Source organism: Chanodichthys erythropterus, chromosome 23 (assembly GCF_024489055.1).
Source record: "Chanodichthys erythropterus isolate Z2021 chromosome 23, ASM2448905v1, whole genome shotgun sequence".
Classification (NCBI taxonomy): Eukaryota; Metazoa; Chordata; class Actinopteri; order Cypriniformes; family Xenocyprididae; genus Chanodichthys; species Chanodichthys erythropterus.
Genome location: NC_090243.1, coordinates 32,561,662 through 32,589,470, shown reverse-complemented (window position 1 = coordinate 32,589,470; position 27,809 = coordinate 32,561,662). Strand labels below are relative to the sequence as shown.

The 27,809-nt window shown below is 39.8% G+C and overlaps 1 protein-coding gene across 19 annotated transcripts in view; it reads left to right on the top strand.

Annotated features, from left to right (window-relative positions):
- The window catches only part of mppe1 (metallophosphoesterase 1), a 323,001-nt gene that overhangs the window by 214,807 nt on the left and 80,385 nt on the right, over nucleotides 1-27,809 (top strand). For 8 of the 19 annotated variants that reach the window (XM_067377831.1, XM_067377830.1, XM_067377829.1 and 5 more), the window contains one exon: nucleotides 11,541-11,567. The exons of 10 other annotated variants lie outside the window; for them this stretch is intronic. In XM_067377831.1, coding sequence (XP_067233932.1) covers nucleotides 11,541-11,567 — 27 coding nt within the window. Of the gene's footprint in view, nucleotides 1-11,540; nucleotides 11,568-23,216; nucleotides 23,244-27,809 lie in introns of all 19 variants that reach the window. One more of the 19 variants, XM_067377818.1, reaches the window with a different exon arrangement.

Genomic DNA, 27,809 nt, shown 5'->3' with positions numbered 1-27,809 from the left:
TGTTTCAAGTATATTTCCATGTTCACTACATTAATTAAACGTGCTTACAAACACATTTTGTTGCAGATATGGATATTTGAAATCAATAATGAGGTAAGAAAATGCTTATTCCAGGTTTTCCCTTTAAAAATCATCATTTTCAGGTCTCAATGTAATTGTAATGTTGTATTATTGCAAAAAAACATATGTCAGATGAACAAATGAAGAGGTAAACCTTGACAAAATGTGATTTGTAATGATATAATAAGGATTTATATAGTTTAAAAGAGATTGGAAAAACCTTGAAATCTTGAACTATATTAGTGGCCTTCTACTGCCATCTGGTGGCAAATGACAATTTCAGGACATACAAAACATATGAACATTGTCATTCAACACATTTTTAACTGTTAAAGTTAGCTATTGTCCCGATCTCCATGAAATTGCTTGTTTAGAGTCATGTCACACGTCCTTGCTTATTTTCAGAAAGATCTGAGCATTCCTTGGAGAGATATATGGCTTTCAGGGACACTTGGTGAAGGCCACATTTTGAAATGACCCTTTTATATCCACTAATGCAAAAGTTCAACTTTTTTTGATCATTATTAAACAACAGAGTCCAGAGAATTGTACTGCATTGGTTTTATTCAGATTGAGCAAAAAACCTGATTAGTATGCAAAAGTAGGTTTTTAAAATATTCTTGAATGAACAATTTGATTGGCAAAATAAATGATGGGTAACAAAATGTTTACTCCAAGTCTCCTTAAAGTTTCACATAATGTGGCAAAATTGTCATTAATACTTCAACCGAAATTAAGTGATGCATTTTGACAAAATGTGATTGTAATCATTAATAGTGATTTTATCAAGTCTAAATATGGATTATAGAACAATATGACAACTTTAACCAGCAGGTGGCAGCAAAGGACCAGTCATTAGCCTACTTTCATGGTCTGGTTTTGGTTTTGTACATTTTCCATGACTGCATTAAACATGTTTACACACACATTGTTGTAGATATTTGAAATACATGATAGGTAAGAAAATCTTAGTGCAAGTCTTGTCTTTCTGACAACAGAATAATGAATGAATGATAAATGGGAATTTGGTTTTTCGCTTATATCTCGGGAACAGGACATCGAAAAATTCTGAAACTCAGAGGGTAGATAGTGCTCAACAGGCCCTGTGGAACGAGACCATCGCGGGGACAGTGAGTGTTGGGGGTCGGGAGTTACGCCTGGTCTAATGCGTATCTTTTTGTGCTTATATCTCAAGAACGCTCAGGCCAAATTGCACCAAACTCGAATCGAATCTAGTCGGGGAAAGGGCCTTTCCAACGAGCCCTTCCCCAAGGTCCTAGGAGGTAGGGCTCGGGAGTTACGGCCGTTTAAAGTCGGGGGTCCCGCGAACTAGCGATCCGCGGGGGGGCGTCCCCGAGGCCCGCGACGGATGTGGCCGCTCAAGGGCCCGGAGGGGACCTTGCCATCCGAGTTTGAGCTCGCGGGGACTTTCGGTTCCTGAGTTAGAAGCAAAAATGTACCGGGATGTGACGTCATTGGCGGCCGCCATTTTAAAACGCGCCCGCTGGTTTTTGGCTAATATCTCGGCGACAATTCAATGAAAATGCCTGAAATTCATAGTGTGGACAGACGTCATCTAGACTGTTCGAATGAGCTCAGTGCTGGCTGGATTGGTTGAGATTGGTTCGTTTATAAACATAGGAATATTGTCATTTTTCATCATTATAACTGTTATAACTTCTATACCTGTTGCCCAATCTTCACAAAATTTGTCATGCTTATTTAGAACAATATTTGGCATATGCTCACTTATTTTCGTGAAGTTCCGAGTTTTCGTTTAGGATTTATAGGCTTTTGAGTACATTTTGCCACACCCATTTTCTAAATGACCCAGTTATAGCAACCCAAAGGACAAAGTTCAACTTTTTTTGATAATTATTGATCTAGAGAGTCCATAGAATTGTCCTACACTGGTTTCATTCCAATCGGGTGAAAAACCTAGGACTAGTTCGCAAAAGTAGGTTTTTCACATATTTGCGAATAATTAATGAACGATTTGATTGACAGAATTGGTTCTTGAGGCAAAGTTGTTCAGCATGAGGAGATCTATCAAATGATATGCATTTTATGAAACACCATGTGATTACCGAGGCGTAAAACTCGTTAGCGCCAACTTGTGGCCGATTTCTTTCAAAATTCTTACAGACCTCTAGGACCATGAGTTGAACATGCCCATTGAGTTTCGTTCCGATCGGCCTCCGTTAACCTGGTCTAATAGGTGCTCAAACTTCATTGGCCGATGGCGGCCATGTTTTTTGAGATACGCCAATGTCCTCATAGACCATCATGCCCCCTTGGACCAAGACACTGCATGCCAAATTTCAAGTCGATTGGACTAACGGTTGCTTAGTTACAGACGTGTTTATGTTTTTTTCAAGTTATAGCGCCACCTAATGCCCAATCGACGAGATTTTTTTATCGTGACCAAAGAATGAGCCCATACACATGTGTACTGAGTTTGGTGCAAATATCTCATTTCGTTCTCGAGTTATAGCCATTTTAGTAAAAGTGGCTCCGCCCTTAACGAACGTTTTGGCGCCCCTTCGTGACCGTGAATCAAAATTTCAACTTTTTTTTGATAATTATTGATATTCACACTCCAGAGAACATTTCTGCACTGGTTTGGTTCCGATCGGGCAAAAAACCTAGGACTAGTTCGAAAAGTAGGTTTTGGACAAAATTCAAAATGGCGGGAAAACGGGACCTCGGAGAGCAAATCTGATCTTCTACGCTTGTCACCGCCTTGACGCAAGGATTCCAAATATGTAATTCTTTTAATCTACGACAAACGGTTTAGGAGTTATGAGCCATTTTGCGCATTTGATCGCTGTAGCGCCACCTATTGGCCGATTTGGGTCATACTTTGTCAACCTCTCCTCGATTTTTGTACTATCATCTGACAAAGTTTCAAGTCTCTAGGCCTTACGGTTTGGGCTGCACGATGCGTTTTACGGCAGAAGAAAAAGAATAATAATAATAAAAATCAGCACAATAACAATAGGGTTTCAGCACTACGTGCTTGAACCCCTAATAAAAATCAGCACAATAACAATAGGGTTTCAGCACTACGTGCTTGAACCCCTAATTAAAGCTGCATGCAGCATTTTATCGGGGTTCAAGCATTCAAGGCAGTTTAAGGCAGGATTTGTCTTATTTAGCAAGCATGTACCACTGAAATCATATATGCTAAAACAAACACAGAAAGAAAAGGTTTAAACAGTAATACCTTATACATACGAAGCATGCTTTACACACATACACACACACACATAAACAAAAAAATATAATTTTCAGGTCACAATGTAATTGTAATGTTGTCTTACTGCAAAGACATAAGTCACATGAACAAATGAAGTGGTAAACCTTGAAAAAAATGTGATTTGTAATGTTATTATAAGGATTTATATAGTTTAAAGTAGGGGTGCCCAATCCTGTTCCTGGAGATCTACCTTCCTACAATTCAGCTCTAGCCCAGCTCAACACACCTGTCTGTAATTATGAAGTGCTCCTGAAGATCTTAATTAACTGATTCAGGTGTGTTTTATCAGGGTTGGAGCTAAAATGTGCAGGTAGGTAGATGTCCAGGAACAGGATTGGGCACCCCTGGTTTAAAGGGATTTTAAATGACAAAACATTGAATTCTTGAAACCTTGAATTATATTAGTGGCCTTCTGCTGCCATCTGGTGGCACAAAATGACAGTGTCAGGCAATTCATTATAGAAATATATAGTTTTAAAGGTTTTTTGACAGTTATAGCGCCACCTATTGCCCGATCTCCACCATTTTTGGGGGATGTCCTCGGAGTGTATCCATACACATGTGTGCCAAATTTGGTGAAAAAATCTCATTTCGTTTTGACGTTATAGACACTTATATATATATGAGCGCATAAAAATTGACCCATGAAAGACTTTGATTGGATTTTTTTGCCACTTCCTATCAAAATTTTGACATTTGGGCTTTAACATATAGTAAACCAACTTAGGTTTCGTGTTTTCTACGGTGGTTTCGTGACGATCGGACAAACGGTTTCGAAAATATTCGCAAATAAAGTGCAAATAAATATTCGCAAACTGCGTGTGCTCACTTAATTTCGTGAAGTTCTGAGTTTTAATTTAGGAATTATAAGCTCTTGAGTACATTTTGCCACGCAAAATGTTTTGTTGTAGATATTTGAAATTACATGATAGGTAAGAAAATCTTAGTGCAAGTCTTGTCTTTTTCACACCAAAATAATGAATGAATGAATGATGAATAGGAATTTGGTTTATCGCTTATATCTCAGGAACAGGACATCGAAAAATTCTGAAACTCAGAGGGTAGATAGAGCTCAACGGGCCCTGTGGAACGAGACCATCGCCGGGACAGTGAGTGTTGGGGGTCGGGAGTTACGCCTGGTCTAATGCGTATCTTTTTGTGCTTATATCTCAAGAACGCCTAGACCAAATCGCACCAAACTCGAATCGAATCTAGTTGGGGGAAAGGGCCTTTCCAACGAGCCCTTCCCCAAGGTCCTAGGAGGTAGGGCTCGGGAGTTACGGCCGTTTAAATTCGGGGGTCCCGCGAACTAGCGATCCGCGGGGGGGCGTCCCCGAGGCCCGCGACGGATGTGGCCGCTCAAGGGCCGGGAGGGGACCTTGCCATCCGAGTTTGAGCTCGCGGGGACTTTCGGTTCCTGAGTTAGAAGCAAAAATGTAGCGGGATGTGACGTCATTGGCGGCCGCCATTTTAAATCGCGCCCGCTGGTTTTTGGCTAATATCTCGGCCCAAAGTCAATGAAAATGCCTGAAATTCATAGTGTGGACAGATGTCATCTAGACGGTTCGAATGAGCTCAGTGCTGGCTGGATTGGTTGATATTTCGTTTATAAACATAGGAATATTGTCATTTTTCATAATTGTAACTGTTATAACTTCTATACCTGTTGCCCAATCTGCACAAAATTTGTCATGCTTATTTAGAACAATATTTGGCATATGCTCACTTATTTTCGTGAAGTTCCGAGTTTTCGTTTAGGATTTATAGGCTTTTGAGTACATTTTGCCACACCCATTTTCTAAATGACCAGTTATAGCAACCCAAAGGACAAAGTTCAACTTTTTTTGATAATTATTGATCTAGAGAGTCCATAGAATTGTCCTACACTGGTTTCATTCCAATCGGGTGAAAAACCTAGGACTAGTTCGCAAAAGTAGGTTTTTCACATATTTGCGAATAATTAATGAACGATTTGATTGACAGAATTGGTTCTTGAGGCAAAGTTGTTCAGCATGAGGAGATCTATCAAATGATATGCATTTTATGAAACACCATGTGATTACCGAGGCGTAAAACTCGTTAGCGCCAACTTGTGGCCGATTTCTTTCAAAATTCTTACAGACCTCTAGGACCATGAGTTGAACATGCCCATTGAGTTTCGTTCCGATCGGCCTCCGTTAACCTGGTCTAATAGGTGCTCAAACTTCATTGGCCGATGGCGGCCATGTTTTTTGAGATACGCCAATGTCCTCATAGACCATCATGCCCCCTTGGACCAAGACACTGCATGCCAAATTTCAAGTCGATTGGACTAACGGTTGCTTAGTTACAGACGTGTTTATGTTTTTTTCAAGTTATAGCGCCACCTAATGCCCAATCGACGAGATTTTTTTATCGTGACCAAAGAATGAGCCCATACACATGTGTACCGAGATTGGTGCAAATATCTCATTTCGTTCTCGAGTTATAGCCATTTTAGTAAAAGTGGCTCCGCCCTTAACGTACGTTTTGGCGCCCCTTCGTGACCGTGAATCAAAATTTCAACTTTTTTTGATAATTATTGATATTCACACTCCAGAGAACATTTCTGCACTGGTTTGGTTCCCATCGGGCGAAAAACCTAGGACTAGTTCGCAAAAGTAGGTTTTGGACAAAATTCAAAATGGCGGGAAAACGGGACCTCGCAGCGCGAATCTTTTTTCTATGCTTTTCACCGCCTTGATCCAAGGATTCCAAATATGTAATTTTTTTAATCTGCGACAAACGGTTTAGGAGTTATGAGCCATTTTGCGCATTTGATCGCTGTAGCGCCACCTATTGGCCGATTTGGGTCATACTTTGTCAACCTCTCCTCGATTTTTGTACTATCATTTGACAAAGTTTCAAGTCTTTAGGCCTTACGGTTTGGGCTGCACGATGCGTTTTACGGCAGAAGAAAAAGAATAATAATAATAATTAAAGCTGCAAGCAGCATTTACCGGGGTTCAAGCATTTAAGACCTTTAAGCAGATATGCATAAAAAGATACTTTAAAGTTTAAAAGATATTTAAGTTTTATTTAGCAAGCATGTAAACACCTAAATCATAGAAGGTATTGACCATTTTCAGCCAAAACAGGCAATTTACCATTGAAAATATATGGATTTTAAAGCTTTTACAGTTATAGCGCCACCTATTGGTCGATCTCCATAAAAATTGGCATGCTTCTTTAGAGGCATATGCTGCGTGTGCTCACTTAATTTCGTGAAGTTCTGAGTTTTAATTTAGGAATTATAAGCTCTTGAGTACATTTTGCCACGCAAAATGTTTTGTTGTAGATATTTGAAATTACATGATAGGTAAGAAAATCTTAGTGCAAGTCTTGTCTTTTTCACACCAAAATAATGAATGAATGAATGATGAATAGGAATTTGGTTTATCGCTTATATCTCAGGAACAGGACATCGAAAAATTCTGAAACTCAGAGGGTAGATAGAGCTCAACGGGCCCTGTGGAACGAGACCATCGCCGGGACAGTGAGTGTTGGGGGTCGGGAGTTACGCCTGGTCTAATGCGTATCTTTTTGTGCTTATATCTCAAGAACGCCTAGACCAAATCGCACCAAACTTGAATCGAATCTAGTTGGGGAAAGGGCCTTTCCAACGAGCCCTTCCCCAAGGTCCTAGGAGGTAGGGCTCGGGAGTTACGGCCGTTTAAATTCGGGGGTCCCGTGAACTAGCGATCCGCGGGGGGGCGTCCCCGAGGCCCGCGACGGATGTGGCCGCTCAAGGGCCGGGAGGGGACCTTGCCATCCGAGTTTGAGCTCGCGGGGACTTTCGGTTCCTGAGTTAGAAGCAAAAATGTACCGGGATGTGACGTCATTGGCGGCCGCCATTTTAAATCGCGCCCGCTGGTTTTTGGCTAATATCTCGGCGAAAATTCAATGAAAATGCCTGAAATTCATAGTGTGGACAGACGTCATCTAGACTGTTCGAATGAGCTCAGTGCTGGCTGGATTGGTTGAGATTTCGTTTATAAACATAGGAATATTGTCATTTTTCATCATTATAACTGTTATAACTTCTATACCTGTTGCCCAATCTTCACAAAATTTGTCATGCTTATTTAGAACAATATTTGGCATATGCTCACTTATTTTCGTGAAGTTCCGACTTTTCGTTTAGGATTTATAGGCTTTTGAGTACATTTTGCCACACCCATTTTCTAAATGACCAGTTATAGCAACCCAAAGGACAAAGTTCAACTTTTTTTTGATAATTATTGATCTAGAGAGTCCATAGAATTGTCCTACACTGGTTTCATTCCAATCGGGTGAAAAACCTAGGACTAGTTCGCAAAAGTAGGTTTTTCACATATTTGCGAATAATTAATGAACGATTTGATTGACAGAATTGGTTCTTGAGGCAAAGTTGTTCAGCATGAGGAGATCTATCAAATGATATGCATTTTATGAAACACCATGTGATTACCGAGGCGTAAAACTCGTTAGCGCCAACTTGTGGCCGATTTCTTTCAAAATTCTTACAGACCTCTAGGACCATGAGTTGAACATGCCCATTGAGTTTCGTTCCGATCGGCCTCCGTTAACCTGGTCTAATAGGTGCTTAAACTTCATTGGCCGATGGCGGCCATGTTTTTTGAGATACGCCAATGTCCTCATAGACCATCATGCCCCCTTGGACCAAGACACTGCATGCCAAATTTCAAGTCGATTGGACTAACGGTTGCTTAGTTACAGACGTGTTTATGTTTTTTTCAAGTTATAGCGCCACCTAATGCCCAATCGACGAGATTTTTTTATCGTGACCAAAGAATGAGCCCATACACATGTGTACCGAGTTTGGTGCAAATATCTCATTTCGTTCTCGAGTTATAGCCATTTTAGTAAAAGTGGCTCCGCCCTTAACGTACGTTTTGGCGCCCCTTCGTGACCGTGAATCAAAATTTCAACTTTTTTTTTGATAATTATTGATATTCACACTCCAGAGAACATTTCTGCACTGGTTTGGTTCCGATCGGGCAAAAAACCTAGGACTAGTTCGAAAAGTAGGTTTTGGACAAAATTCAAAATGGCGGGAAAACGGGACCTCGGAGAGCAAATCTGATCTTCTACGCTTGTCACCGCCTTGACGCAAGGATTCCAAATATGTAATTCTTTTAATCTACGACAAACGGTTTAGGAGTTATGAGCCATTTTGCGCATTTGATCGCTGTAGCGCCACCTATTGGCCGATTTGGGTCATACTTTGTCAACCTCTCCTCGATTTTTGTACTATCATCTGACAAAGTTTCAAGTCTCTAGGCCTTACGGTTTGGGCTGCACGATGCGTTTTACGGCAGAAGAAAAAGAATAATAATAATAAAAATCAGCACAATAACAATAGGGTTTCAGCACTACGTGCTTGAACCCCTAATAATAAAAATCAGCACAATTACAATAGGTTTTCAGCACTACGTGCTTGAACCCCTAATTAAAGCTGCAAGCAGCATTTACCGGGGTTCAAGCATTTAAGACCTTTAAGCAGATATGCATAAAAAGATACTTTAAAGTTTAAAAGATATTTAAGTTTTATTTAGCAAGCATGTAAACACCTAAATCATAGAAGGTATTGACCATTTTCAGCCAAAACAGGCAATTTACCATTGAAAATATATGGATTTTAAAGCTTTTACAGTTATAGCGCCACCTATTGGTCGATCTCCATAAAAATTGGCATGCTTCTTTAGAGGCATATGCTGCGTGTGCTCACTTAATTTCGTGAAGTTCTGAGTTTTAATTTAGGAATTATAAGCTCTTGAGTACATTTTGCCACGCAAAATGTTTTGTTGTAGATATTTGAAATTACATGATAGGTAAGAAAATCTTAGTGCAAGTCTTGTCTTTTTCACACCAAAATAATGAATGAATGAATGATGAATAGGAATTTGGTTTATCGCTTATATCTCAGGAACAGGACATCGAAAAATTCTGAAACTCAGAGGGTAGATAGAGCTCAACGGGCCCTGTGGAACGAGACCATCGCCGGGACAGTGAGTGTTGGGGGTCGGGAGTTACGCCTGGTCTAATGCGTATCTTTTTGTGCTTATATCTCAAGAACGCCTAGACCAAATCGCACCAAACTTGAATCGAATCTAGTTGGGGAAAGGGCCTTTCCAACGAGCCCTTCCCCAAGGTCCTAGGAGGTAGGGCTCGGGAGTTACGGCCGTTTAAATTCGGGGGTGCCGCGAACTAGCGATCCGGGGGGGCGTCCCCGAGGCCCGCGACGGATGTGGCCGCTCAAGGGCCGGGAGGGGACCTTGCCATCCGAGTTTGAGCTCGCGGGGACTTTCGGTTCCTGAGTTAGAAGCAAAAATGTACCGGGATGTGACGTCATTGGCGGCCGCCATTTTAAATCGCGCCCGCTGGTTTTTGGCTAATATCTCGGCGAAAATTCAATGAAAATGCCTGAAATTCATAGTGTGGACAGACGTCATCTAGACTGTTCGAATGAGCTCAGTGCTGGCTGGATTGGTTGAGATTTCGTTTATAAACATAGGAATATTGTCATTTTTCATCATTATAACTGTTATAACTTCTATACCTGTTGCCCAATCTTCACAAAATTTGTCATGCTTATTTAGAACAATATTTGGCATATGCTCACTTATTTTCGTGAAGTTCCGAGTTTTCGTTTAGGATTTATAGGCTTTTGAGTACATTTTGCCACACCCATTTTCTAAATGACCAGTTATAGCAACCCAAAGGACAAAGTTCAACTTTTTTTTGATAATTATTGATCTAGAGAGTCCATAGAATTGTCCTACACTGGTTTCATTCCAATCGGGTGAAAAACCTAGGACTAGTTCGCAAAAGTAGGTTTTTCACATATTTGCGAATAATTAATGAACGATTTGATTGACAGAATTGGTTCTTGAGGCAAAGTTGTTCAGCATGAGGAGATCTATCAAATGATATGCATTTTATGAAACACCATGTGATTACCGAGGCGTAAAACTCGTTAGCGCCAACTTGTGGCCGATTTCTTTCAAAATTCTTACAGACCTCTAGGACCATGAGTTGAACATGCCCATCGAGTTTCGTTCCGATCGGCCTCGGTTAACCTTGTCTAATAGGTGCTCAAATTTCATTGGCCGATGGCGGCCATGTTTTTTGAGATACGCCAATGTCCTCATAGACAGTTATGCCCCCTTGGACCAAGACACTGCATGCCAAATTTCAAGTCAATCAGACCAACGGTTGCCTAGTTATAGTCATTTATGTGATTTTTGTGTCTTATAGCACCCCCAAGTGGCAGAGGTGCGCAATTTTTTTTATTTGACTAAAGACTGAGCTTATACATATATGTACCAAGTTTGGCGAAGATATTCCATTCCATTCAAGAGTTATAGCTAAAAACAGCATTTGGCTAACATTAGCATAGAGGTTTTTGGCGTACTGTTTCGTGCAAAATTTGAAATTTCAAGTTTTTTTGATAATTATTGATATTCAGTGTCCAGAGAATATTTCTGCAGTAGTTTGGTTCCGATCGGTTGAAAATCCTAGGACTAGTTCGCAAAAGTAGGTTTGGGCTATAGGTCGATTTTACGGAAAAACGGTGCGTCGTAGAGCAAAAAAAGGCGCATATCAATTTTGTTCGTACTAACCCAAGGATAGCAACCATGTAAAGTTTTTGAGTCTACATCAAGCGGTTTACGAGCTATGGCCAAAAATGTCTGAAAATTTTGTTTTTTGCGCTGTAGCGCCCCGTTAGGCCGATTTGGGTCATACTTTGTCAACCTCTCCTCGATTTTTGTACTATCATTTGACAAAGTTTCAAGTCTTTAGGCCTTACGGTTTGGGCTGCACGATGCGTTTTACGGCAGAAGAAAAAGAATAATAATAATAATTAAAGCTGCAAGCAGCATTTACCGGGGTTCAAGCATTTAAGACCTTTAAGCAGATATGCATAAAAAGATATTTTAAAGTTTGAAAGATATTTAAGTTTTATTTAGCAAGCATGTCACCACTTAAATCACAGATGAACAGCTATGATAAATGCTAAACCAAACACAGAGAAAGAAAAGGCTTAAACAATAATACGCATGCTTACTCATACACACACACACACCACTTATTAGGTTCACTTTCATTCTGTGTCAAAACAGTATCTGTTTTGTGTTTCAAGTATATTTCCATGTTCACTACATTAATTAAACGTGCTTACAAACACATTTTGTTGCAGATATGGATATTTGAAATCAATAATGAGGTAAGAAAATGCTTATTCCAGGTTTTCCCTTTAAAAATCATCATTTTCAGGTCTCAATGTAATTGTAATGTTGTATTATTGCAAAAAAACATATGTCAGATGAACAAATGAAGAGGTAAACCTTGACAAAATGTGATTTGTAATGATATAATAAGGATTTATATAGTTTAAAAGAGATTGGAAAAACCTTGAAATCTTGAACTATATTAGTGGCCTTCTACTGCCATCTGGTGGCAAATGACAATTTCAGGACATACAAAACATATGAACATTGTCATTCAACACATTTTTAACTGTTAAAGTTAGCTATTGTCCCGATCTCCATGAAATTGCTTGTTTAGAGTCATGTCACACGTCCTTGCTTATTTTCAGAAAGATCTGAGCATTCCTTGGAGAGATATATGGCTTTCAGGGACACTTGGTGAAGGCCACATTTTGAAATGACCCTTTTATATCCACTAATGCAAAAGTTCAACTTTTTTTGATCATTATTAAACAACAGAGTCCAGAGAATTGTACTGCATTGGTTTTATTCAGATTGAGCAAAAAACCTGATTAGTATGCAAAAGTAGGTTTTTAAAATATTCTTGAATGAACAATTTGATTGGCAAAATAAATGATGGGTAACAAAATGTTTACTCCAAGTCTCCTTAAAGTTTCACATAATGTGGCAAAATTGTCATTAATACTTCAACCGAAATTAAGTGATGCATTTTGACAAAATGTGATTGTAATCATTAATAGTGATTTTATCAAGTCTAAATATGGATTATAGAACAATATGACAACTTTAACCAGCAGGTGGCAGCAAAGGACCAGTCATTAGCCTACTTTCATGGTCTGGTTTTGGTTTTGTACATTTTCCATGACTGCATTAAACATGTTTACACACACATTGTTGTAGATATTTGAAATACATGATAGGTAAGAAAATCTTAGTGCAAGTCTTGTCTTTCTGACAACAAAATAATGAATGAATGATAAATGGGAATTTGGTTTTTCGCTTATATCTCAGGAACAGGACATCGAAAAATTCTGAAACTCAGAGGGTAGATAGAGCTCAACAGGCCCTGTGGAACGAGACCATCGCGGGGACAGTGAGTGTTGGGGGTCGGGAGTTACGCCTGGTCTAATGCGTATCTTTTTGTGCTTATATCTCAAGAACGCCTAGACCAAATCGCACCAAACTTGAATCGAATCTAGTTGGGGAAAGGGCCTTTCCAACGAGCCCTTCCCTAAGGTCCTAGGAGGTAGGGCTCGGGAGTTACGGCCGTGTAAATTCGGGGGTGCCGCGAAAAAGCGATCCGCGGGGGCGTCCCCGAGGCCCGCGACGGATGTGGCCGCTCAAGGGCTGGGAGGGGACCTTGCCATCCGAGTTTGAGCTCGCGGGGACTTTCGGTTCCTGAGTTAGAAGCAAAAATGTACCGGGATGTGACGTCATTGGCGGCCGCCATTTTAAATCGCGCCCGCTGGTTTTTGGCTAATATCTCGGCGAAAATTCAATGAAAATGCCTGAAATTCATAGTGTGGACAGACGTCATCTAGACTGTTCGAATGAGCTCAGTGCTGGCTGGATTGGTTGAGATTTCGTTTATAAACATAGGAATATTGTCATTTTTCATCATTATAACTGTTATAACTTCTATACCTGTTGCCCAATCTTCACAAAATTTGTCATGCTTATTTAGAATAATATTTGGCATATGCTCACTTATTTTCGTGAAGTTCCGAGTTTTCGTTTAGGATTTATAGGCTTTTGAGTACATTTTGCCACACCCATTTTCTAAATGACCAGTTATAGCAACCCAAAGGACAAAGTTCAACTTTTTTGATAATTATTGATCTAGAGAGTCCATAGAATTGTCCTACACTGGTTTCATTCCAATCGGGTGAAAAACCTAGGACTAGTTCGCAAAAGTAGGTTTTTCACATATTTGCGAATAATTAATGAACGATTTGATTGACAGAATTGGTTCTTGAGGCAAAGTTGTTCAGCATGAGGAGATCTATCAAATGATATGCATTTTATGAAACACCATGTGATTACCGAGGCGTAAAACTCGTTAGCGCCAACTTGTGGCCGATTTCTTTCAAAATTCTTACAGACCTCTAGGACCATGAGTTGAACATGCCCATTGAGTTTCGTTCCGATCGGCCTCCGTTAACCTGGTCTAATAGGTGCTTAAACTTCATTTGCCGATGGCGGCCATGTTTTTTGAGATACGCCAATGTCCTCATAGACCATCATGCCCCCTTGGACCAAGACGCTGCATGCCAAATTTCAAGTCGATTGGACTAACGGTTGCTTAGTTACAGACGTGTTTATGTTTTTTTCAAGTTATAGCGCCACCTAATGCCCAATCGACGAGATTTTTTTATCGTGACCAAAGAATGAGCCCATACACATGTGTACCGAGTTTGGTGCAAATATCTCATTTCGTTCTCGAGTTATAGCCATTTTAGTAAAAGTGGCTCCGCCCTTAACGTACGTTTTGGCGCCCCTTCGTGACCGTGAATCAAAATTTCAACTTTTTTTTGATAATTATTGATATTCACACTCCAGAGAACATTTCTGCACTGGTTTGGTTCCGATCGGGCAAAAAACCTAGGACTAGTTCGAAAAGTAGGTTTTGGACAAAATTCAAAATGGCGGGAAAACGGGACCTCGGAGAGCGAATCTGATCTTCTACGCTTGTCACCGCCTTGACGCAAGGATTCCAAATATGTAATTCTTTTAATCTACGACAAACGGTTTAGGAGTTATGAGCCATTTTGCGCATTTGATCGCTGTAGCGCCACCTATTGGCCGATTTGGGTCATACTTTGTCAACCTCTCCTCGATTTTTGTACTATCATCTGACAAAGTTTCAAGTCTCTAGGCCTTACGGTTTGGGCTGCACGATGCGTTTTACGGCAGAAGAAAAAGAATAATAATAATAAAAATCAGCACAATAACAATAGGGTTTCAGCACTACGTGCTTGAACCCCTAATTAAAGCTGCATGCAGCATTTTATCGGGGTTCAAGCATTCAAGGCAGTTTAAGGCAGGATTTGTCTTATTTAGCAAGCATGTACCACTGAAATCATATATGCTAAAACAAACACAGAAAGAAAAGGTTTAAACAGTAATACCTTATACATACGAAGCATGCTTTACACACATACACACACACACATAAACAAAAAAATATAATTTTCAGGTCACAATGTAATTGTAATGTTGTCTTACTGCAAAGACATAAGTCACATGAACAAATGAAGTGGTAAACCTTGAAAAAAATGTGATTTGTAATGTTATTATAAGGATTTATATAGTTTAAAGCAGGGGTGTCCAATCCTGTTCCTGCAGATCTACCTTCCTACAAAGTTCAGCTTTAGCCCAGCATAACACAACACACCTGTCTGTAATTATGAAGTGCTCCTGAAGATCTTAATTAACTGATTCAGGTGTGTTTTATCAGGGTTGGAGCTAAAATGTGCAGGTAGGTAGATATCCAGGAACAGGATTGGGCACCCCTGGTTTAAAGGGATTTTAAATGACAAAACATTGAATTCTTGAAACCTTGAATTATATTAGTGGCCTTCTGCTGCCATCTGGTGGCACAAAATGACAGTGTCAGGCAATTCATTATAGAAATATATAGTTTTAAAGGTTTTTTGACAGTTATAGCGCCACCTATTGCCCGATCTCCACCATTTTTGGGGGATGTCCTCGGAGTGTATCCATACATATGTGTGCCAAATTTGGTGAAAATATCTCATTTCGTTTTGACGTTATAGACACTTATATATATGAGCGCATAAAAACTGACCCATGAAAGACTTTGATTAGATTTTTTTGCCACTTCCTATCAAAATTTTGACATTTGGGCTTTAACATATAGTAAACCAACTTAGGTTCCGTGTTTTCTACTGTGGTTTCGTGACGATCGGACAAACGGTTTCGAAGATATTCGCCAACGTAATTTAAGCGCTAAATCACAACGTGGCACAAACCATTTTCCGAAACCTGGCAAGTCTGATATCGTTGAACTCGGCAAGGATTCAGGAGTCTAAAGATATATATCTTGTCAAAATAAGTCGATCACATCCAGAGTTATATACAATTTCATCCAAAAGCATTAAAAACACAAGTTTTTTAAAGTTTTCTAACAGTTATAGCGCCACCTATGGTCCGATCTCCATAGAAATTTGTGTGCTTCTGTATAGTTATACTTCGCATGCGTTCACCAATTTTCGTGAAGTTCTGAGTTTACGTTTAGGTTTTATAGGCTTTTGGGTATATTTAGCCACGCCCACTTTCTAAATGACCCCGTTATAGCGACCCAAAGGGTAAAGTTCAACTTTTGATAATTATTGATCTGGAGAGTCCAGAGAATTGTCCTGCACTGGTTTTGTTCCGATTGTGCGAAAAACCTAGGACTAGTTCGCAAAAGTAGGTTTTTAAAATATTCATGAATAATTAATGAACGGTTTGATTGACAGCATTGGTTCTTGAGGCAAAGTTGTTCAGCATGAGGAGATCTATCAAATGATATGCATATTATGTGGATTTATGAAACACCATGTGATTACAGAGTCGTAAAACTCGTTAGCGCCAACTAGTGGCCGATTTCTTTCAAAATTGGTACAGACGTCCAAGACCACGATTCGATCATGCACACCGAGTTTCGTTCCGATCGGCCTCCGTTAACCTTGTCTAATAGGTGCTCAAATTTCATTGGCCGATGGCGGCCATGTTTTTTGAGATACACCAATGTCCTTAAAGACAATCATGCCCCCTTGGACCAAGACACTACACGCCAAATTTTAAGTCAATCGGACTAACGGTTGCATAGTTATAGCTGTTTTTATGTTTTTTTCGCATTATAGCGCCACCTAGTGGCAGAGGTGCGCAATTTTTTTTATTTAACCAAAGTCTGAGCTTATACATATATTTACCAAGTTTAGTGAAGATATTCCATTCCGTTCAAGAGTTATCACTAAAAATAGCATTTGGCTAATGTTAGCATAGACGTTTTTGACGTATTGTTTCGTGCAAAATTCGAAATTTCAACTTTTTTTTGATAATTATTGATATTCAGTGTCCAGAGAATATTTTTGCAGTGGATTGGTTCCGATCGGTTGAAAATCCTAGGACTAGTTCGCGAAAGTACGTTTGGGCTTCGGGTCAATTTTACGGAAAAACGGTGCGTCGTAGAGTTAAAAAAGGCGCAAAACAATTTTGTTCGTACTAACCCAAGGATTGCAACGATGTACAGTTTTTGAGTCTACGTCAAGCGGTTTACGAGCTATAGCCAAAAATGTCTGAAAATTTTGTTTTTTGCGCTGTAGCGCCCCCGTTTGGCCGATTGGGTCAAGACTTTGATAGGTTCTCCCCAAATTGAGCACTACAATCTGGCCAAATTTCAAGTCTCTGGGCCTTACGGTTTAGGCTGCACGATCAGTTTTACGGCAGAATAATAATAATAATTAAAGCTGCAAGCAGCATTTACCGGGGTTCAAGCATTTAAGACCTTTAAGCAGATATGCATAAAAAGATACTTTAAAGTTTAAAAGATATTTAAGTTTTATTTACCAAGCATGTAAACACCTAAATCATAGAAGGAATTGACCATTTTCAGCCAAAACAGGCAATTTACCATTGAAAATATATGGATTTTAAAGCTTTTACAGTTATAGCGCCACCTATTGGTCGATCTCCATAAAAATTGGCATTCTTCTTTAGAGGCATATGCTGCGTGTGCTCACTTAATTTCGTGAAGTTCTGAGTTTTAATTTAGGAATTATAAGCTCTTGAGTACATTTTGCCACGCAAAATGTTTTGTTGTAGATATTTGAAATTACATGATAGGTAAGAAAATCTTAGTGCAAGTCTTGTCTTTTTCACACCAAAATAATGAATGAATGAATGATGAATAGGAATTTGGTTTATCGCTTATATCTCAAAAACAGGACATCGAAAAATTCTGAAACTCAGAGGGTAGATAGAGCTCAACGGGCCCTGTGGAACGAGACCATCGCCGGGACAGTGAGTGTTGGGGGTCGGGAGTTACGCCTGGTCTAATGCGTATCTTTTTGTGCTTATATCTCAAGAACGCCTAGACCAAATCGCACCAAACTTGAATCGAATCTAGTTGGGGAAAGGGCCTTTCCAACGAGCCCTTCCCCAAGGTCCTAGGAGGTAGGGCTCGGGAGTTACGGCCGTTTAAATTCGGGGGTCCCGCGAACTAGCGATCCGCGGGGGGGCGTCCCCGAGGCCCGCGACGGATGTGGCCGCTCAAGGGCCGGGAGGGGACCTTGCCATCCGAGTTTGAGCTCGCGGGGACTTTCGGTTCCTGAGTTAGAAGCAAAAATGTACCGGGATGTGACGTCATTGGCGGCCGCCATTTTAAATCGCGCCCGCTGGTTTTTGGCTAATATCTCGGCGAAAATTCAATGAAAATGCCTGAAATTCATAGTGTGGACAGACGTCATCTAGACTGTTCGAATGAGCTCAGTGCTGGCTGGATTGGTTGAGATTTCGTTTATAAACATAGGAATATTGTCATTTTTCATCATTATAACTGTTATAACTTATATACCTGTTGCCCAATCTTCACAAAATTTGTCATGCTTATTTAGAACAATATTTGGCATATGCTCACTTATTTTCGTGAAGTTCCGACTTTTCGTTTAGGATTTATAGGCTTTTGAGTACATTTTGCCACACCCATTTTCTAAATGACCAGTTATAGCAACCCAAAGGACAAAGTTCAACTTTTTTTGATAATTATTGATCTAGAGAGTCCATAGAATTGTCCTACACTGGTTTCATTCCAATCGGGTGAAAAACCTAGGACTAGTTCGCAAAAGTAGGTTTTTCACATATTTGCGAATAATTAATGAACGATTTGATTGACAGAATTGGTTCTTGAGGCAAAGTTGTTCAGCATGAGGAGATCTATCAAATGATATGCATTTTATGAAACACCATGTGATTACCGAGGCGTAAAACTCGTTAGCGCCAACTTGTGGCCGATTTCTTTCAAAATTCTTACAGACCTCTAGGACCATGAGTTGAACATGCCCATTGAGTTTCGTTCCGATCGGCCTCCGTTAACCTGGTCTAATAGGTGCTTAAACTTCATTGGCCGATGGCGGCCATGTTTTTTGAGATACGCCAATGTCCTCATAGACCATCATGCCCCCTTGGACCAAGACACTGCATGCCAAATTTCAAGTCGATTGGACTAACGGTTGCTTAGTTACAGACGTGTTTATGTTTTTTTCAAGTTATAGCGCCACCTAATGCCCAATCGACGAGATTTTTTTATCGTGACCAAAGAATGAGCCCATACACATGTGTACCGAGTTTGGTGCAAATATCTCATTTCGTTCTCGAGTTATAGCCATTTTAGTAAAAGTGGCTCCGCCCTTAACGTACGTTTTGGCGCCCCTTCGTGACCGTGAATCAAAATTTCAACTTTTTTTGATAATTATTGATATTCACACTCCAGAGAACATTTCTGCACTGGTTTGGTTCCGATCGGGCAAAAAACCTAGGACTAGTTCGAAAAGTAGGTTTTGGACAAAATTCAAAATGGCGGGAAAACGGGACCTCGGAGAGCAAATCTGATCTTCTACGCTTGTCACCGCCTTGACGCAAGGATTCCAAATATGTAATTCTTTTAATCTACGACAAACGGTTTAGGAGTTATGAGCCATTTTGCGCATTTGATCGCTGTAGCGCCACCTATTGGCCGATTTGGGTCATACTTTGTCAACCTCTCCTCGATTTTTGTACTATCATCTGACAAAGTTTCAAGTCTCTAGGCCTTACGGTTTGGGCTGCACGATGCGTTTTACGGCAGAAGAAAAAGAATAATAATAATAAAAATCAGCACAATAACAATAGGGTTTCAGCACTACGTGCTTGAACCCCTAATTAAAGCTGCAAGCAGCATTTACCGGGGTTCAAGCATTTAAGACCTTTAAGCAGATATGCATAAAAAGATATTTTAAAGTTTGAAAGATATTTAAGTTTTATTTAGCAAGCATGTCACCACTTAAATCACAGATGAACAGCTATGATATATGCTAAACCAAACACAGAGAAAGAAAAGGCTTAAACAATAATACGCATGTTTACTCATACACACACACACCACTTATTGGTTCACTTTCATTCTGTGTCAAAACAGTATCTGTTTTGTGTTTCAAGTATATTTCCATGTTCACTACATTAATTAAACATGCTTACAAACACATTTTGTTGCAAATATGGATTTTTGAAATCAATAATGAGGTAAGAAAATGCTTATTCCAGGTTTTCCCTTTAAAAATCATCATTTTCAGGTCTCAATGTAATTGTAATGTTGTATTATTGCAAAAAAACATATGTCAGATGAACAAATGAAGAGGTAAACCTTGACAAAATGTGATTTGTAATGATATTATAAGGATTTATATAGTTTAAAAGAGATATAACATGACAAAACCTTGGAAAAACCTTGAAATCTTGAACTATATTAGTGGCCTTCTACTGCCATCTGGTGGCAAATGACAATTTCAGGACATACAAAACATATGAACATTGTCATTCAACACATTTTTAACTGTTAAAGTTAGCTATTGTCCCGATCTCCATGAAATTGCTTGTTTAGAGTCATGTCACACGTCCTTGCTTATTTTCAGAAAGATCCGAGCATTCCTTGGAGAGATATATGGCTTTCAGGGACACTTGGTGAAGGCCACATTTTGAAATGACCCTTTTATATCCACTAATGCAAAAGTTCAACTTTTTTTGATTATTATTAAACAACAGAGTCCAGAGAATTGTACTGCATTGGTTTTATTCAGATTGAGCAAAAAACCTGATTAGCATGCAAAAGTAGGTTTTTAAAATATTCTTGAATGAACGATTTGATTGACATAATAAATGATGGGTAACGAAATGTTTACTGCAAGTCTCCTTAAAGTTTCACATAATGTGGCACAATTGTCATTAATAATTCAACCGAAATTGAGTGATGCATTTTGACAAAATGTGATTGTAATCATTAATAGTGATTTTATCAAGTCTAAATATGCATTACAGAACAATATGACTACTTTAACCAGCAGGTGGCAGCAAAGGACCAGTCATTAGCCTACTTTCAGTTTAAAAATGGTCTGGTTTTGTACATTTTCCATGATTGCATTAAACATGTTTACACACACATTGTTGTAGATATTTGAAATACATGATAGGTAAGAAAATCTTAGTGCAAATCTTGTCTTTCTGACAACAGAATAATGAATGAATGAATGATAAATGGGAATTTGGTTTTTCGCTTATATCTCGGGAACAGGACATCGAAAAATTCTGAAACTCAGAGGGTAGATAGTGCTCAACAGGCCCTGTGGAACGAGACCATCGCGGGGACAGTGAGTGTTGGGGGTCGGGAGTTACGCCTGGTCTAATGCGTATCTTTTTGTGCTTATATCTCAAGAACGCTCAGGCCAAATTGCACCAAACTCGAATCGAATCTAGTCGGGGAAAGGGCCTTTCCAACGAGCCCTTCCCCAAGGTCCTAGGAGGTAGGGCTCGGGAGTTACGGCCGTTTAAAGTCGGGGGTCCCGCGAACTAGCGATCCGCGGGGGCGTCCCCGAGGCCCGCGACGGATGTGGCCGCTCAAGGGCCCGGAGGGGACCTTGCCATCCGAGTTTGAGCTCGCGGGGACTTTCGGTTCCTGAGTTAGAAGCAAAAATGTACCGGGATGTGACGTCATTGGCGGCCGCCATTTTAAAACGCGCCCGCTGGTTTTTGGCTAATATCTCGGCGACAATTCAATGAAAATGCCTGAAATTCATAATGTGGACAGACTTCATCTAGACGGTTCGAATGAGCCCGGTGCTGGCTGGATTGGTTGAGATTTCGTTTATAAACATAGGAATATTGTCATTTTTCATCTTTTTAACTGTTATAACTTCTATACCTGTTGCCCAATCTCCACAAAATTTGTCATGCTTATTTAGAACAATATTTGGCATATGCTCACTTATTTTCGTGAAGTTCCGAGTTTTCGTTTAGGATTTATAGGCTTTTGAGTACATTTTGCCACACCCATTTTCTAAATGACCCAGTTATAGCAACCCAAAGGACAAAGTTCAACTTTTTTTGATAATTATTGATCTAGAGAGTCCATAGAATTGTCCTACACTGGTTTCATTCCAATCGGGTGAAAAACCTAGGACTAGTTCGCAAAAGTAGGTTTTTCACATATTTGCGAATAATTAATGAACGATTTGATTGACAGAATTGGTTCTTGAGGCAAAGTTGTTCAGCATGAGGAGATCTATCAAATGATATGCATTTTATGAAACACCATGTGATTACCGAGGCGTAAAACTCGTTAGCGCCAACTTGTGGCCGATTTCTTTCAAAATTCTTACAGACCTCTAGGACCATGAGTTGAACATGCCCATTGAGTTTCGTTCCGATCGGCCTCCGTTAACCTGGTCTAATAGGTGCTCAAACTTCATTGGCCGATGGCGGCCATGTTTTTTGAGATACGCCAATGTCCTCATAGACCATCATGCCCCCTTGGACCAAGACACTGCATGCCAAATTTCAAGTCGATTGGACTAACGGTTGCTTAGTTACAGACGTGTTTATGTTTTTTTCAAGTTATAGCGCCACCTAATGCCCAATCGACGAGATTTTTTTATCGTGACCAAAGAATGAGCCCATACACATGTGTACTGAGATTGGTGCAAATATCTCATTTCGTTCTCGAGTTATAGCCATTTTAGTAAAAGTGGCTCCGCCCTTAACGTACGTTTTGGCGCCCCTTCGTGACCGTGAATCGAAATTTGAACTTTTTTTCGATAATTATTGATCGTCAGACTCCAGAGAACATTTCTGCACTGGTTTGGTTCCGATCGGACAAAAAACCTAGGACTAGTTCGAAAAGTAGGTTTTGGACAAAATTCAAAATGGCGGGAAAACGGGACCTCGGAGAGCAAATCTGATCTTCTACGCTTGTCACCGCCTTGACGCAAGGATTCCAAATATGTAATTCTTTTAATCTACGACAAACGGTTTAGGAGTTATGAGCCATTTTGCGCATTTGATCGCTGTAGCGCCACCTATTGGCCGATTTGGGTCATACTTTGTCAACCTCTCCTCGATTTTTGTACTATCATCTGACAAAGTTTCAAGTCTCTAGGCCTTACGGTTTGGGCTGCACGATGCGTTTTACGGCAGAAGAAAAAGAATAATAATAATAAAAATCAGCACAATAACAATAGGGTTTCAGCACTACGTGCTTGAACCCCTAATAATAATAATTAAAGCTGCAAGCAGCATTTACCGGGGTTCAAGCATTTAAGACCTTTAAGCAGATATGCATAAAAAGATATTTTAAAGTTTGAAAGATATTTAAGTTTTATTTAGCAAGCATGTCACCACTTAAATCACAGATGAACAGCTATGATATATGCTAAACCAAACACAGAGAAAGAAAAGGCTTAAACAATAATACGCATGCTTACTCATACACACACACACACCACTTATTAGGTTCACTTTCATTCTGTGTCAAAACAGTATCTGTTTTGTGTTTCAAGTATATTTCCATGTTCACTACATTAATTAAACCTGCTTACAAACACATTTTGTTGCAGATATGGATATTTGAAATCAATAATGAGGTAAGAAAATGCTTATTACAGGTTTTCCCTTTAAAAATCATCATTTTCAGGTCTCAATGTAATTGTAATGTTGTATTATTGCAAAAAAACATATGTCAGATGAACAAATGAAGAGGTAAACCTTGACAAAATGTGATTTGTAATGATATAATAAGGATTTATATAGTTTAAAAGAGATTGGAAAAACCTTGAAATCTTGAACTATATTAGTGGCCTTCTACTGCCATCTGGTGGCAAATGACAATTTCAGGACATACAAAACATATGAACATTGTCATTCAACACATTTTTAACTGTTAAAGTTAGCTATTGTCCCGATCTCCATGAAATTGCTTGTTTAGAGTCATGTCACACGTCCTTGCTTATTTTCAGAAAGATCTGAGCATTCCTTGGAGAGATATATGGCTTTCAGGGACACTTGGTGAAGGCCACATTTTGAAATGACCCTTTTATATCCACTAATGCAAAAGTTCAACTTTTTTTGATCATTATTAAACAACAGAGTCCAGAGAATTGTACTGCATTGGTTTTATTCAGATTGAGCAAAAAACCTGATTAGTATGCAAAAGTAGGTTTTTAAAATATTCTTGAATGAACAATTTGATTGGCAAAATAAATGATGGGTAACAAAATGTTTACTCCAAGTCTCCTTAAAGTTTCACATAATGTGGCAAAATTGTCATTAATACTTCAACCGAAATTAAGTGATGCATTTTGACAAAATGTGATTGTAATCATTAATAGTGATTTTATCAAGTCTAAATATGGATTATAGAACAATATGACAACTTTAACCAGCAGGTGGCAGCAAAGGACCAGTCATTAGCCTACTTTCATGGTCTGGTTTTGGTTTTGTACATTTTCCATGACTGCATTAAACATGTTTACACACACATTGTTGTAGATATTTGAAATACATGATAGGTAAGAAAATCTTAGTGCAAGTCTTGTCTTTCTGACAACAGAATAATGAATGAATGATAAATGGGAATTTGGTTTTTCGCTTATATCTCGGGAACAGGACATCGAAAAATTCTGAAACTCAGAGGGTAGATAGTGCTCAACAGGCCCTGTGGAACGAGACCATCGCGGGGACAGTGAGTGTTGGGGGTCGGGAGTTACGCCTGGTCTAATGCGTATCTTTTTGTGCTTATATCTCAAGAACGCTCAGGCCAAATTGCACCAAACTCGAATCGAATCTAGTCGGGGAAAGGGCCTTTCCAACGAGCCCTTCCCCAAGGTCCTAGGAGGTAGGGCTCGGGAGTTACGGCCGTTTAAAGTCGGGGGTCCCGCGAACTAGCGATCCGCGGGGGGGCGTCCCCGAGGCCCGCGACGGATGTGGCCGCTCAAGGGCCCGGAGGGGACCTTGCCATCCGAGTTTGAGCTCGCGGGGACTTTCGGTTCCTGAGTTAGAAGCAAAAATGTACCGGGATGTGACGTCATTGGCGGCCGCCATTTTAAAACGCGCCCGCTGGTTTTTGGCTAATATCTCGGCGACAATTCAATGAAAATGCCTGAAATTCATAATGTGGACAGACTTCATCTAGACGGTTCGAATGAGCCCGGTGCTGGCTGGATTGGTTGAGATTTCGTTTATAAACATAGGAATATTGTCATTTTTCATCTTTTTAACTGTTATAACTTCTATACCTGTTGCCCAATCTCCACAAAATTTGTCATGCTTATTTAGAACAATATTTGGCATATGCTCACTTATTTTCGTGAAGTTCCGAGTTTTCGTTTAGGATTTATAGGCTTTTGAGTACATTTTGCCACACCCATTTTCTAAATGACCAGTTATAGCAACCCAAAGGACAAAGTTCAACTTTTTTTGATAATTATTGATCTAGAGAGTCCATAGAATTGTCCTACACTGGTTTCATTCCAATCGGGTGAAAAACCTAGGACTAGTTCGCAAAAGTAGGTTTTTCACATATTTGCGAATAATTAATGAACGATTTGATTGACAGAATTGGTTCTTGAGGCAAAGTTGTTCAGCATGAGGAGATCTATCAAATGATATGCATTTTATGAAACACCATGTGATTACCGAGGCGTAAAACTCGTTAGCGCCAACTTGTGGCCGATTTCTTTCAAAATTCTTACAGACCTCTAGGACCATGAGTTGAACATGCCCATTGAGTTTCGTTCTGATCGGCCTCCGTTAACCTGGTCTAATAGGTGCTCAAACTTCATTGGCCGATGGCGGCCATGTTTTTTGAGATACGCCAATGTCCTCATAGACCATCATGCCCCCTTGGACCAAGACACTGCATGCCAAATTTCAAGTCGATTGGACTAACGGTTGCTTAGTTACAGACGTGTTTATGTTTTTTTCAAGTTATAGCGCCACCTAATGCCCAATCGACGAGATTTTTTTATCGTGACCAAAGAATGAGCCCATACACATGTGTACTGAGTTTGGTGCAAATATCTCATTTCGTTCTCGAGTTATAGCCATTTTAGTAAAAGTGGCTCTGCCCTTAACGTACGTTTTGGCGCCCCTTCGTGACCGTGAATCAAAATTTCAACTTTTTTTTGATAATTATTGATATTCACACTCCAGAGAACATTTCTGCACTGGTTTGGTTCCGATCGGGCAAAAAACCTAGGACTAGTTCGAAAAGTAGGTTTTGGACAAAATTCAAAATGGCGGGAAAACGGGACCTCGGAGAGCAAATCTGATCTTCTACGCTTGTCACCGCCTTGACGCAAGGATTCCAAATATGTAATTCTTTTAATCTACGACAAACGGTTTAGGAGTTATGAGCCATTTTGCGCATTTGATCGCTGTAGCGCCACCTATTGGCCGATTTGGGTCATACTTTGTCAACCTCTCCTCGATTTTTGTACTATCATCTGACAAAGTTTCAAGTCTCTAGGCCTTACGGTTTGGGCTGCACGATGCGTTTTACGGCAGAAGAAAAAGAATAATAATAATAAAAATCAGCACAATAACAATAGGGTTTCAGCACTACGTGCTTGAACCCCTAATAATAATAAAAATCAGCACAATAACAATAGGGTTTCAGCACTACGTGCTTGAACCCCTAATAATAATAATAATAATAATAAAAATCAGCACAATAACAATAGGGTTTCAGCACTACGTGCTTGAACCCCTAATTAAAGCTGCAAGCAGCATTTACCGGGGTTCAAGCATTTAAGACCTTTAAGCAGATATGCATAAAAAGATACTTTAAAGTTTAAAAGATATTTAAGTTTTATTTACCAAGCATGTAAACACCTAAATCATAGAAGGAATTGACCATTTTCAGCCAAAACAGGCAATTTACCATTGAAAATATATGGATTTTAAAGCTTTTACAGTTATAGCGCCACCTATTGGTCGATCTCCATAAAAATTGGCATGCTTCTTTAGAGGCATATGCTGCGTGTGCTCACTTAATTTCGTGAAGTTCTGAGTTTTAATTTAGGAATTATAAGCTCTTGAGTACATTTTGCCACACAAAATGTTTTGTTGTAGATATTTGAAATTACATGATAGGTAAGAAAATCTTAGTGCAAGTCTTGTCTTTTTCACACCAAAATAATGAATGAATGAATGATGAATAGGAATTTGGTTTATCGCTTATATCTCAGGAACAGGACATCGAAAAATTCTGAAACTCAGAGGGTAGATAGAGCTCAACGGGCCCTGTGGAACGAGACCATCGCCGGGACAGTGAGTGTTGGGGGTCGGGAGTTACGCCTGGTCTAATGCGTATCTTTTTGTGCTTATATCTCAAGAACGCCTAGACCAAATCGCACCAAACTTGAATCGAATCTAGTTGGGGAAAGGGCCTTTCCAACGAGCCCTTCCCCAAGGTCCTATGAGGTAGGGCTCGGGAGTTACGGCCGTTTAAATTCGGGGGTGCCGCGAACTAGCGATCCGCGGGGGGGCGTCCCCGAGGCCCGCGACGGATGTGGCCGCTCAAGGGCCGGGAGGGGACCTTGCCATCCGAGTTTGAGCTCGCGGGGACTTTCGGTTCCTGAGTTAGAAGCAAAAATGTACCGGGATGTGACGTCATTGGCGGCCGCCATTTTAAATCGCGCCCGCTGGTTTTTGGCTAATATCTCGGCGAAAATTCAATGAAAATGCCTGAAATTCATAGTGTGGACAGACGTCATCTAGACTGTTCGAATGAGCTCAGTGCTGGCTGGATTGGTTGAGATTTCGTTTATAAACATAGGAATATTGTCATTTTTCATCATTATAACTGTTATAACTTCTATACCTGTTGCCCAATCTTCACAAAATTTGTCATGCTTATTTAGAACAATATTTGGCATATGCTCACTTATTTTCGTGAAGTTCCGAGTTTTCGTTTAGGATTTATAGGCTTTTGAGTACATTTTGCCACACCCATTTTCTAAATGACCAGTTATAGCAACCCAAAGGACAAAGTTCAACTTTTTTTTGATAATTATTGATCTAGAGAGTCCATAGAATTGTCCTACACTGGTTTCATTCCAATCGGGTGAAAAACCTAGGACTAGTTCGCAAAAGTAGGTTTTTCACATATTTGCGAATAATTAATGAACGATTTGATTGACAGAATTGGT